At 34.6% G+C, this 14,887-nt stretch overlaps 1 protein-coding gene across 2 annotated transcripts in view; it reads left to right on the top strand.

The window, feature by feature from the left end:
• Positions 1 to 14,887, top strand: part of grid2 (glutamate receptor, ionotropic, delta 2) — a 2,355,570-nt gene that overhangs the window by 2,175,339 nt on the left and 165,344 nt on the right. For both annotated transcript variants that reach the window (XM_028802162.2, XM_051927734.1), the window contains one exon: positions 11,916 to 12,111. In XM_028802162.2, the coding sequence (XP_028657995.1) occupies positions 11,916 to 12,111 (196 nt within the window). The remainder of the gene's footprint in view (positions 1 to 11,915; positions 12,112 to 14,887) is intronic.

Raw genomic sequence — 14,887 nt, 5'->3', positions numbered from 1 at the left:
ATGAAAAACTAAACATACTAATGGGTTTTTATATTTATTCCATATTTATTGATTTATCTTTTTTAGTTCATAATCACAACTCAAAATACCTGATATTGTGAAAGTAATCCATTAGCAGAATTATACTTTAAAATATTTGTCTCCCTTTTTCAATGTTTTTCTCTCTCTCTCAAAATAGATAGTTAAAATATCATATTCTTTTTGTTCTTAACATCAGCCTTATCATACATATTGCATACCAGTGATTTTTCCTGCCTTGCATCCAAACCTGCTGTGGTAGGCTCCAGATTTCCTGCAATCCTACTCTGGATAAATAGGTTTAGATAATGTATATGTTGTTCTTAATCTCAGACGCTGTCTCTGTTGTTTTATGCCTGTCCGTACTCCTATTACCTGCTCTTGCTCTGCTCATTATGGGTTTACTGTCCTTTATGGTGGTCTGTTCAAGACTCACTGCCCCTAACCTTGACACTACATGCTTGTTGTTCAGTTTCCCTCAATACAGCTAGGTGAGGTATGCACACTCATTCAAGTCTAAGAGCCCTGTTCTTCCTAAGCCCCTGTGATTTTCATGAGAAAATATTTTAAAAATTATAAAATTGTGTAAAATTGTTCATATTCAGTGTCTAGTTAGATAGATAGATAGATAGATAGATAGATAGATAGATACTTTATTAATCCCAAGGGGAAATTCACAAATTATTATTAATTATAATATATATATATATATATATATATATATATATATATATATATATATATATATATATATATATATATATATATAATATATTGATTATGCTTGTTTTTATCAGACAAAAACAAAACCAGATAGTAAACCAGGCCGTGTAGTAAGCTTCCACTAAAATTAAACTCATATCCAAATCTGTTAAGTGTACAGTTCTGCCTGATTGTGACACAAAACTAACTCCGTAGGCACTCCATGCCATAATTACTAAAACAAAAACTGAAACTAATATATATAAAAATAAAATAGAAATGTCTTTGTGAAATAAAAACTAAACTAAAACTAAAAATACACAATGAAGGAAAACTAAAACTAAACTGAATTTCCAAGTAAGGTCAGAAAAAATATAGAAATAAAAACTAATATAAAGGCAAAACTATAATAACCTTGGTGCAGAGGAACTGGATAAACCTTTGGCACTATCAGAATTACTAGATGCTATAAAGTCACATCAGAGTGAGAAAGGAGCAGGCCCTGATTGCTACCCTGCCGCATTTTATAAGAAATTCTCCACTCAGCTAGCTCTCCTTTTATTAGCAACATTTATAGAAGCTAGAAACAATAAAATTCTACCTCAAACTTTTCGCCAAGCATTAATCACCGTCTTTCCGAAACAAAATAAGGACTTATTACAATGTGCATCATACAGACCAATTTAATTCTGAATAATGATGTTAAGATACTTTCCAAAGTCCTAGCTAGAAGGATGGAGAAAGTGCTGCCTTTGGTAAGATCACAAGATAAAACTGGATTTATTAAAGGACGACACTTAGCTTCCAATCTTCGACGCCTGTTTAATGTAATGTATTCACACCAGAGATATTATTATCGTTGGATGCAGAAAAAGCATTAGATATGATTGAATGGAACTACCTTTTCACTACATTGGAGAAATTTGGGTTTGGCCTGAAAATCTGTGCATGGATCAAAGTACTGTATACCAATCCAGAAGCTTCAGTTTGTATTAACAACATTAATTCAGAATACTTTAAATTAGAACATGGCACCAGACAAGGATGCCCCTTGTCACCACTGTTTTTCGCAATCGCCATTGAGCCACTGGCAGTTCACTGTCAAAATGCTTATGAGATAAAGGAGATTATCAGAGAAGGACTTGATCAGAAAATTTCTCTATATGCAGATGATATGGTACTGTATATATCAGATCCACAAAATACTGTGCTTGCAGTCCTAACAGCACTAACAGAATTTCAAAAGACTTCTGGTGTCAGAATTAATTTGAATAAAAGTGTTCTCTTTCCAGTGAATTCTCAAGCACACAATATTAAATTGGTCACCTTCCCTTTTATCATTGCAGATTAGTTTAAATACCTAGGGGTAAACATCACAAGTAAACAAAAAGCTCTTTATCAACAAAATTTTGCCATCTGTATGAAAAAAATTAAGCAAGACTTACATAGATGGTCAACCCTGAACCTAACTATCAGTTTTATTACTGGGCAGCAAACATACAAACTTTAAAAACCTCGACATGGACACAAATAGAGGAACATACACAGGCTTGGTCCACAATAGAAATAAAATCCTGCAGTACTTCTTTATATTCCTTGTTTTGTGTCCCAAAAAATGCAAATTATCGTCAATATACAGTAATCCCTCGCTACTTCGCGGTTCACTTTTCGTGGATTCACGACTTCGCGGAATTTATATGTAAGCATATCTAAATTCATAACGTGAATTTTTCGCTGCTTCGCGGGTTTCTGCGGACAATGGGTCTTTTTACTTGCTTCCTCAGTTGGTTTGCCCAGTTGATTTCATACAAGAGATGCTATTGGCGGATGGCTGAGAAGCTACCCAATCAGAGCACGCAGTTAAGTTCCTGTGTGCTGCTGATTGGCTCAGCGACGGAGTGTTGCATTAACCAGGAAGTCTCATCTCACTCATTCATTATTAACGTGCTAATGCTTCAAGGGCCGTGTCCAAGCACCAACAGAAGATGCAAATGATTGCAGAAAAGGTAAAAGTTTTGGATATGTTGAAAGAAGGGAACAGCTACACCACTGCAGGACATCGATTCTTCTTATTTAAAAAGAAGGAAAAGCATATAAGATCTACGGCCGCAGTGTCCTTTAAGCAGGGTGCAAAACGAGTTGCAAGTGGACGTGATAAGGCAGTAGTCTGGATGGAATCTTCTTCAGGAATCTTTGCAACAAGGTCGACAACATCATGACCGCCTACAAGCTGCTACGTGTACTTCGCTATACAGTAAGTGTAAACTTATCTACCGATTTCATATTGCTTAGCAGTTGTCCCTGTTTTTAATAGAGTAAATGGTGGGTTGTAAACAATACAGGGAGGGTTTAAAAACGTCAAAATACACGTTAAATAAATAAATAAATATAGTGTCCCTACTTCGCGGAAATTCAGTTATCGCGGGAGATAGGTTCCAAGGCCGACCGCGATAAGTGAGGGATTACTGTAATAACAACCCAATTGTACTTCACTCAATCAGAATATGTAGGAAGTATTTTAAGATAGAGAAGCTTTTATCTGTGGCACTTCTACACAAGAACCACCTTTTTCCACCCTAGCAAACATATGCAGTTTTTATATATCTGATAAACATTTGGAATTAAATCACTTAGAGATCTGTACATAGACACCGTCTTTGCATCCTACGAACAATTACATTCTAAATGTAAGTTTCCAGCAACACATTTCTTTCACTACCTTCAAATTAGAAACTTTGTTAAACAGAATCTGCCCAATTTTCCTCACCTCCAACCTCCCTTTATGTTGGACAAAAATATTGCTCAGTCTTGAGGACTCAGACAGCATTTCTGCAATATATATAAAACCATTTTACATTTCCTCCCTTTGAAAGATCCAAGAGGACAGTGGGAAAAGGATCTCACTCAATATCTCAGAAAAGGAGTGGAAGGTAGCAATGCATTGAATTCACTTGAGCTCCATATGTGCAAAGCATACAATTATTCAACTCAAAATTATATATTGAGCACATCTGTCTCGTTTAAAATTGTCCAAAATGTTTCCAGGGCAAGATCCAACCTGCGAACACTGCAATCAAGTTCTAGCCTCACTGAGTCACATGTTTTGGGCCTGCACCAAATTAACATTATTCTGGACCAAAATTTTTAAATGGCTTTCAGACAGCCTTGGTGTCACAATCCCTCCTAACCCATTAACAGCTGTGTTTGGTCTACTCCCAGATGGGCTTAAAGTGGAGAAGGACAAACAAACTGTAATTGCCTTTACTACACTATTGGCACGTAGATTTATCTTCCTCAACTGGAAGAATCCTAACTCTCCTCTTTTAAGTCAGTGGATAAATGATGTTATATACTATTTGAAATTGGAAAAAAAATCAAAAATTCTCACTTAGAGGATCTGTGCAGAACTTTTTCAAAACCTGGCAGGATCTAATCAATAACATTTTAGAATAAGCTTTAAAAGCACTGAGGAAGCAGATTCTCTCCCTTTTTCATTTTCTTCTCCATTTATCTTTATTCACTTATTAATTCATCTCTTTACTTATTTTTACTAGCTTTAAGTTTTACTCTGGTGGCCATGCTCTTTTTCTCAAGGGTGGGGGTTGATTTGTTTTCGTTCCTATTTTTGTAAAAATTTATCTATTTGTATGTAATGTTGTGTGATTTCAGTAAAATCAATAAAATAAAAAAAAAATTTAAAACACTTATTATAGGTTGGGAGCATGCACTGATAAAGTGCATTGACGCACCCACCAAACGACAAGCCGCCTCAGGATCCCAAATTGGGACCCAAGCGCAGCCGTGCAACAAGTGAAACCTAAGCAACCCACTAGTTTGAATGAAAAGGAAGAATGTGAGTTTGTTTTTGTTTTTTTTTTTGTTTTTACAGTTGCTAGAATGCCAATCCTACCACCACCCTCCAAGTTCTCCGTACAAGTTGGAGGACAGGTGAGGGAAAAATGTGATTAAACATTGTAACAAAAATTACATTTAAAAAGAAAGTTATTATTCTGCCATTAATCCCATGAACCTATGTTATTTGGTTCAATACTTCATTTGTAAACTGATTGATAGATGGTGTCTTTTAACTTTTAACTGTAAATAGGGATGGTAAACAATCCCTGTATCCATACTGTAGCTGTTTATGTATAGTGTTTTCTGATTGTCTGTTAATAATTATAATAAAGCTATTGATTATATTTGTCCTCTATTTGAAATATTTGTCATCAGTAGAATTTTAGAAAATATGCAATTTATTTGTACAGTAGACTACAAGTTGCAGTTAAAAAAGAAGGTGGCCCAGTAACTAACTTTGTTGCTATTGTTAAAGCTGATTCGATGTGGTGGTATGATCCAAAGTCAGGCGGAAATTTATAAGTTAAGACAAAGCAGGTGCTGCCCGACTCCATTTTTTTAAGAGTTAAGAGAAAAATAAATTTTGAAATTTCTTTACAATTATTCTGGTCTAATCTAAAAAGTAGTCACTAATAAATGTGATTTGATTTTACTTAGCAGTGTGCAATTCTGCAAATAGAGTTAGTTTCAAGCTAGGTCTATTGTACCAAGTGGAAGAATCAATTTTGAAAGATTTTATATACAGAAGGTTAAAAAAGAAAAATGTTCTTGAAATGGTCTGCATCTGTGTTTCTTAAATATTGAAGTCATTTTCATGAAGAAGGTTGTTAAACTTGGCTAACAATCAGAAGTATAGCCCAAAAGATCTGTATTTTAGTAATATAATTATATTTATTTTAATGCATGACATCATCATGTACTGTATGTAAAACCGCCTAAAGCACTGGGAAAGATATTAAGTTTATCTTTAAAAATCACTGCAAGGCAACCTCATTGCACTGTAGTGCCCGGTATTGGAGTAAGGTTAAATCAAAAGGTAGAATTTTAACTAAGAGGATAGTGAGTGGCTTTATCTGTCAGCCTAATTCACTATATAAACAGAGGTCAAACTCTTATATTTTATGTAATGTACAGAAGTTATCTAGATCTGTGTTTTCCATTGTGCAGATTTTTAAAATTCATCCATCTTGAAGCACAAAAATTAAAGCAAGTTTTCAAAAAAAATAAAATAAAAACCAAGGCCAAAAAAAAACAAAAAGCAAGGCCTCCACTTAATTTTGGTCTGAGCCTACTGTATGTGCCTTACCCTCAGGCTGCCTGCACCAGAATCAAATGGTAGGCTGTTCGGACTTCACAGTCTCAAAATAAGGCTATGGGTTTTGAACAACAAAGTCACAAATGTCCCCGAAATAGAGTAGAGAAAAAAAAAATGTTTAAATGGTTGTCAGAAACAAAGCCATAATGTAAAACAAACCACAATCACTATATATGCTGAAGTTGATTAACAGTCTTCTATCACCCCAGAGACATAACGGTTGCTTCATCTTCTTAAGCTCCACATGCAGTAGGCAGGACAGACCAAAAACAGCACTACATAGAAACACAAACAGAAAAAAAAGATAAAATTATAAAAAATATAAAGACAAAACAAAAACAAACCCAGAACTAATGACATAATATACAAAATTATGTATAAACAACAGAAAAATTACATAAAGAAAAAAAAGAAATTTTAACCAGGGCAAAAACCTGGGAAGAAATATATCACTAGCATTTTCATCTCTTACGTGGTGTATGGTAAATTGTTAATGCAGGAATCTCTAATGGAAGATCTTTCTTTAATTTTAGGTCAAAAATATTTATACATATTTATGCGATTCTAAATCAATGATGCAAAATTATATTATAGTTACCCTTTAAAAAGAAATACTGGTAAAACACAGAGAGAGACTACATTAAATAAAAGAAAGGCATTAATAAAAACCTCAGCAATATAACATTTGTATGGTTATATTTGTCAGGGTCTCCTATTTTGAATATTTTTTGCATGTCGCCGAGGGGATTGGTTCCCAAACTCGGTCCTAGGGAGCCCTGGTGGCTGCAGGTTTTTTTTCCAACCAGATTCACAATCAGGGATAATAATCAATAAAAACTGATGAAATTTAATTATCTGGTCTTATTTTCTTCTCTACTTTTCTTCTGCCTATAGAAAGGCAGAACAGTATGGTTTTTACATTTATAAGACATTTAGAAATAGTTGTATTTTTTTCTAAAGCTATAAATGTTTAACTCTCTTTTGCTGTTTTCCTATTATTTTTCCCTTTTCCTCTGTGTAGTTTGTTCCCTGCATTTAACCCTAATAGTGGCACTTAACAGCAAGCAGAGCAGACAACAAGGATGATGAAAGCTGCAAGTACTTCAGAGTCAGACCCACTAATTATTAGTATTCAATTAAATAACCAGAATACCTGCAGAAACAGAATGAAAATTAGGATAAAAATACTTTTAGCAATTTAAAAAAACCTTCATATTCCACTCATAGCTGCTTAGGACATTTTAATAAAAATCTACCAAACCTAGTTGTGTAATTTAACATTGACTCCAAAACACAGAAACTGGGAAGTAATGACTCACTTAAATAGGCTAGGAGTCCAATGAAAAATAGAAGTTAGTTGGATCAAAAACCTGCAGTCACCAGAGGTCCACAGGACCAAATATGGGAACCACTGACCTAGGGGATATCTGCTGTATGTAAACGTTTGCCTTTATTTGTTTGTTTTTTTTTTCTTCTTTTTACTCCAAGGAATCCATTGGTTTAATTTATTCTTGAATAATATTTCTGGTTTTGATTTGGACAGTTTTATCGCCAACATTTTAATAACACTATTGCCAGCACCATCATCTAATGTTATATTTTCTCATCCTAATACACAGTTTCCAAAATCCTTCAAACCTTTCGAAATGTTTTCTGTGTTTTGTTTCTTTGGTTTTTGAACTCTCTGCAATCTCTAATTTTTATTCTGTCTCAGAATTCCTGGCAATGGTTAATGACAGTTGTTTTCCTGGTTCTGACTCTGACTTGGTTTTTTAACTATATCCTCTTGTTCCAGTCACCCTCTAAAAAATGCAATGGGTGTCAAAATTGGCGTAAACACAATTCAAAAAACAGAAATCCTTCAGAGCGCTAAATGGCCAATATATCACTGCTACCTCAGAAGTACCATACAATGGTACAAGGGCAAAATTCAAGAACAGATTATACCACTCACCAAAAACATAATTACCACTCATAAGTATACAGATTTGTTTAAATACATCAAAAACAAAGTAGAAACTAATTAACATAAATAAAAAACAACACGATCTGTCCATTATTTAATTGTTTAACCACAGCCTGATTGTAGAAACAGAGTGAGACAAGCCTGACACAGTCACAGTCCTGGAGACCTCAGCCAACAAACTGCCTCCACCCTATTGGCCATTGTACCGATTAGTTAGTGCTGGTCCCACCAATCTGATACAAAGACACTTCTACCCAATGATTCCAGTGCTCATCTACAGTACATGAGATGGCTTTTCCATAGGCAGGCAAACACCTTGGCAGTAGAGCAGTGACACCAAATGCCAAATGAGGATACCAAGAAGAGAAACAGAATAGGGGAGGATTGGTAACAGTTTCTACATGTTTTATTGCTTATATTTTAGTCCTAATGGCTAACAACAGAGATGCAGTTTGCACAGCTTATCAGCAGTTCTACTTGGGGTATACTAAACTGAAGTAGTGAGTCTTCAGCCTGGTTCTAAAAGCTGAAACTGAAGAGACACCTCTTATAGTAGCAGGCAGACTTTTGTTTATCTTTGCAACCCTGGAACATAAAGCTCACTGTTATTTTATTAATCCTTGGAATCAAAAGTAGGCTGTAATCTGTGCTTAGGTTTGTAAATAATGATAAGTTCAAATCAGGGCCTTGATATTTAAGACTTAATATGTTAAAAGAAGCATTTTGAAATCTGACCTAAACTTAACTAGGAGCTAGTGAAAGGACATAAGAAGTGGAGTTATGAGTTTGTACTTCCTTGTTATTGTAATAATTCTTGCAGCAGCAATTTGAATTAAGTGAAAGCTGTATAAAGAATGATTTGAGCAGCCAGTGAACACTGCATTGCAGTAGTCAGTCCTACTAGAAATAAATTCATGAATTAATTTCTCAATTTTCTTGCTTATTTAGAAAATGACTTAATTTTCCAACATTTTAAGATGGAAAAAAACATGTTTTGGATAGTTTTGTAATGTGTGCTTTAAATGACAAAAGGCAACACCTAAATTGCAGGCTGATTCAGATAGACTAATGGTGATTCCAACAGAGTTAAATAAAGGCAAAATTGTTGCGATCAGTATAATTTCCTCCAATAATCAATATTTTTGCTTTATCTGTGTTCAAAGACAAGTAGTTCTCATCCATCCACTCATTTAACTCACTATCACATCTAATTAAGGACAACATCAGAGAAATGTCATTTGGTCTAAAAGAAAGGTATAAGAGAGTGTCATCTGCATACATGTGAAAATTGACATTGTCTTCTAATGATAATTCCCAGTGGAAGCATATAAAGTGAAAACAATAAAGGTCCCAGTACTGAGCTCAGCGGGATACTATATCTCAATTCTGTGTATAATGATGGAGTACTGTCAGCACATTTCTGATGTACTGGAATCGAATTGATAAATAAGAACTGAACCAGGCAAGGACAGTGTCCACGAGCCCAGTGTCATTTTCCAGCCTGTGTAGTAAAATAGAATTTTCAATAGTATCAAACACTGTGATAGCGTGCATGTGTGTACTGTATAATATTAACAAAAAGAGCAGCTTACTACTGAAAACGGCAAATATAGGAGTGAGTGGGGATCGAACCGGTGACTCTTGATCACACTTGGTTTGCGTCTGTACTTGCGCTGTTACTTAGAGTCAGATCAGGGGGAGGTGGGGGGCTGATGTTACAGCGCGTGAGCTTATTCAGTGCTGCAGTATCAACGCACATGTTCATTTTTTTTCTTTCAGTAATAGCACCAACATAAATCCACACCCGATCTGACGCTGTTCGTTTTCAAATAATATTGCATTAGTGCAATGACGTTTTCACATATATTGTCTCTTTCTTTCAGGTGTGTAATAGGAACCACAGCATACAGAGAAGAGTGTACATTGTAACAGGTACACACGTTGTAAATGTAGGAAAGACTATCCTTGCGTGTGTGTGAACTGTTAACATTTGAATCTGATGATTGCATATAGCGCTGAAGTTACTGCTCTGTACTATTCTGTCCCCTGCATGTCCTGGAGTACAAAAGAAACAGCATACAGCAACATGTGGGGACTGGCAAGATCGGGAAAAAAAACACGCAGTCACTGATTACAAACCGCAAGATGTTATGCGAATGAATATGAATAATATCAATAATGTTGCATCCGTGCCACAAAGTTTTCCGAAATGTACTATACAGGTCATAAAACGAGTAATTCCAAATATCATATATACCTATGTCTGTGTTTTTTTTTTTTTGTTTTTTTGTTTTTTGACATCATACACCATAAAGTGCACACTAATTCAGCATGAGCAGGAACACTCAATAAAACTGAATAAAAAAAAAAATCAAGTGACGGTGAGATACGAAGAAGGCAGATTCGCCAGCATTTGTGTGTCAGCTTTTATATCCTCCAGATAAGAGAATGTCCAGTTCCATTGTTTCAAAACACCACTCAAATCTCCAGTTATTCCGTTTCAAATAAAAAATAACAGCGTCAGATCCCTGGGTGGGGGGGGAGGTCGGTAGTATGTATCGTGGTCGTGATTTAGAGAGAATAAAAGTTAAAAAAAAAAAAAAATCGGTAACTTTTACAAGTCCTATAAATGCACACCGTGTGTTACAGACGCAAACCAAATGTATGTGTGTACTGTATAATATTAACAAAAAGAAGAGCTCACTACTGAAAACGGCAAATATAGGAGTGAGTGGGGATCGAACCGGGGACCCTTGATTACAAGTCAGCAAATCTTACCGCTACGCCACGGAACATGTTGTTTCATCTTTGAACCTTTTGTGAAAGTGTTTACTTGATCTTTGGACTTCAGGCTTCATACATTATATAGTGTATGCCTACATTTTGTCATTTACTACAAAATATGAAAAACGTTTCTGTTTTAAAAATGTGTTTACACAGATTACTGTAGAAACGGAACACACATGAACTGCGTGTGTTCCAAATAGCGACCTATTATTTCCACTCTAAAACTCCAGCAGTGCAGTCGCTCCCAGATAATCAAACAAGGCATGAGCTGGGAAAACTTAGTGAACGTTCTACGGTGGTGGGGGATGGAATAGCCGGCTGCTAGCTGCTCGTGTTAATTGGCACATTTAGAAGACAAAAGAGAGCTGAGAATGGTTTTAAGGTGGGCCGGATCTACGAGTTTTTTCGTAGACTCTGGTAATTCTAGTGTTAAAGTATGGCATTTCACCTGACAATACACTCAGTACGCTTTAAAAAAACAACATGGAAACTCCATCCTCATGAAGGATGTGTGCTGTATTAAAGTAAAAGTCATAGTAACCCAAAGGGAAACTTCACATTTTCAAAGACTACAGTATCAAATTTAAGATGTAATTATAGTGTACCACAGAGATCCAAATCATCTTTCTAGTAAGATATACCTGTTTTAGCATATTAAGCAATACCTTAATCATGTAAAATGCTCAAACTGCATAACTCAACTTTATCAAAGAGTTTAGCTTTTTAAATAGTTGGTACTGGCTGTTTATACAAATAGCTCTTCTGAATAATTCTGCTGCTACTGCCCAATATATTTTGTTAAAATTTTACTTTTAGGTACTGTAGTAATTACCTACCTTATTCATAGTTCTGCATATCTTTTGGTCTTTTCATGTGAGATTTTCAAACTTAATATTGAAGAGCAGAATAGTATATTCAGGATAATGTTATTAAATAATATTTGCATTTAATATACTTGAAGTGATTAGTATACTGTCCTTAGTTTTATGCAAGTATATACTGTATAATATATGGTGCACTTACATTATAAAAACTTTTCAAATTTAAAAACTGAACTCTTACAATTATTAACAGTATAGGAATAAAAAATGAAACTACAGTATTGATAATAACATAAAGGTTTTAAAAGTTTTACATTTATTCCAACACTTTATATCTAATATTATGTACATCAGTACTTCCAGTTAGAAACAAAACTACAGTTTGTTAAGATCAATATTTGCAGATACTCTGAAACTCAGATCTAACCTTTCAGTTTATTTTTCTTTTTAGGTCCCTGCAAGACCTCTCCAAACAGACAGAAATTCCCTATGGCACAGTGCTGGACTCTGCTGTATATGACCATGTGAGAACAAAAGGAATGAACCCATTTGAAAGAGATGGCATGTATTCCCAAATGTGGAAAATGATGAACAGAAGTGGTGGTCCTGAAAACAATGTAGAGGAATCTCAGGAGGGCATTCGAAGGGTAAAGTAGGATTTTGACTATATATTGCTGTTGCAGGATAAAAAGGTAAACATGACCAAAAGCATTTTTATGTGCAGGTTTTTTCTTACATGATTTATTTGAAATTCTTTAATAATTTTAAATAAATAGTTTTTCAGTATTTTTTCATTTTAAGTAATTTATATAATTTTAAAATTAGTGCATTAAAATAATAAAAAAATTGCCTTCTTAAACAGTATAACTCTATATAAATAAACTTAAAAAGTTATAAAGATGGTAAAGGACAATATATGGAATTACATGAGTATCAGAGCATAGATACAAAATATGCTCATATTTTTAGCAACACCATCAGCAAACAATTATCAGATTATCTGCTTGGTTTCCATTAACTTGGATTCCTATATGGCAAATTGCTGAAATTTCTTTAGGTTTTTATATCAGCAAGCCCATTTAACCAATCAGCCAGTAGAAATTAATGGATCAATTTTTTCAACTCGAAAGCTATTTCTTCACAATTATGATATAGTGTATATCAGTTTCCCAATGAAACTGTGTTCTAATGTTAAGCATTTTTTTAATTTTAAAAATACCTTGGTGGTTCTTGTAGTTTACTGTGGCACTTTAGGGTACATTGGTCCATAGGTGATAGAAAAAGCCTTAAAACTTACCAAATACGTCCATTTTGCAAGCCAAAAATGTTATTGAGCATTGAACCGAGGTTATAGACATACTATATTGCAAAATGGTGTATCCATGTTGTTTTAAGAAGGAAAAAATCAAAAATCAAACCACTGTTGTGAGATTCAGCCATTTTAAAAGGAGACTTTTCTATGCAGTTCATCGTACTTTGCTGCAGTGCAATTCCCTTCAGGGCCAGCAGTGGATGGATTCAAATTGAAAAATCATTGTCAATCACCCATTATTGACAATGAATGTTGACACCCAGATCTGAATCACTGTCTTAGTTCTGTAGAAAGTCACACAATCACTTATATTCTTTCACCATACAAAACCTTTTTTTCTTTTTTTTTTTTTTTAATATTTTTATTTTATTAATTTTCATTGTAATCATTCCATACAAACAGATCAATTTATAACCCAACAAAATTGAAGACAAATCAAACCCCACCCCTGAGAAGGAGAGCTTAGCTAAAGGAAAATTGCTTAAGGCTTTTTAATAAGGCAACATTAAACAAAAGAAAGGGAGAAGTAAATATATATGTAAATAAGAGATGGAGAAGGGAGTTAAATGCGGTAATAGTTATTTCTCTTATTCTAAAATAATATTGATTAAATCCTGCCAGGTTTTAAAAAAATTTTGTACAGATCCTTTAACTGAGAATTTGATTTTTTCCAATTTCAAATAATATAAAACATCGGTTTCCCACTGACTTATAAGAGGAGAATTACGATTCTTCCAATTTAACAAAATAAGTCTGCGTGCCAAAAGTGTAGTGAATGCAATCACCGTTTGCTTGTCCTTCTCCAATTCAAGTCCATCTGTAAGAACACCGAACACAGCTGTTAATGGGTTAGGGGATATTGTGATACCAAGGCTGTCTGAAAGGCACTTAAAAATTTTTGTCCAAAATGATGTTAGTTTGGTGCAGGCCCAGAACATGTGACCCAGTGAGGCAGGAGCTTGGTTGCAGCGCTCGCAGGTTGGATCCTGCCCTGGAAACATTTTGGACAGTTTTAAGCGAGACAGATGAGCTCGATATATAATTTTTAGTTGAATAATTCTATGCTTTGCGCATATAGAACTCGAGTGAATTCTCTGCTTTGCTACCTTCCACTCCTTTTCTGATATATTGATTAAGAGATCTTCCCAATGTCCTCTTGGATCTTTGAAAGGTAGGGACTCTAATAAGATTTTATATATTGCGGAAATAGTGTTTATTTCCTCGAAATTGAGCAGTATTTTTTCCAACATTGTGGAGGGTGCAAGGTGGGGGAAATCGGGCAATTTCTGTTTAACAAAATTTCTAATTTGAAGATAGTAAAAGAAATGTGTAGCTGGAAGGTTGAATTTTGAATGTAATTGTTCAAAAGAGGTAAATATATTGTCTATATAAAGATCTCTGAGCATTTTGATCCCAAAACTTTTCCAGGTATTAAAAACTGGATATACTTGCGAAGGTTGAAAGAGGTGGTTCTCTTGCAGAGTTGCCACTGATAAAAGATTTTCCATCTTAAAATGCTTTCTAATTTGGTTCCATATTCTGAGTGAGTAAAGCACAATTGGGTTATTAGTATATTTGCGATAACTTTCATTTATTGGAGAGCAGAGCAGGGAATATAAAGAAGTACTACAGGATTTTACTTCTATTGCGGACCAAGCCTGTGTATGTTCATTTATTTGTGTCCAGGTTTTTATGGCTTGTATGTTTGCTGCCCAGTAATAAAACTGAAAATTAGGTAAAGCCATGCCACCTTCTGCCTGAGGTCTTTGTAGGGTCGCTCTTCGGATATGTGGGTGTTTTGAGTTCCAAATGAATGAGGTTATTGTTGAATCTAACTGTTTAAAAAACGATTTATTGATATATATTGGAATGTTTTGAAATAAAAAGAGAAGATTAGGAAGGATATTCATCTTAACAATGTTAATTCTTCCGGCTAGAGTGAGATGAAGGGTTGACCATCTATGCAAGTCTTGCTTAATTTTTTCCATACAGACGCCAACATTTTGTTGATAAAGGGCTTTATGTTTACTTGTGATATTTACCCCTAGGTATTTAAACTGATCTGCTATGGTAAAAGGTAGGGTGTCTAATCTAATATTATATGCTTGTGA

The sequence above is a fragment of the Erpetoichthys calabaricus genome, chromosome 5, assembly GCF_900747795.2.
Source record: "Erpetoichthys calabaricus chromosome 5, fErpCal1.3, whole genome shotgun sequence".
Lineage (NCBI taxonomy): Eukaryota > Metazoa > Chordata > Cladistia > Polypteriformes > Polypteridae > Erpetoichthys > Erpetoichthys calabaricus.
This window is presented reverse-complemented; position numbering and strand designations above follow the sequence as displayed.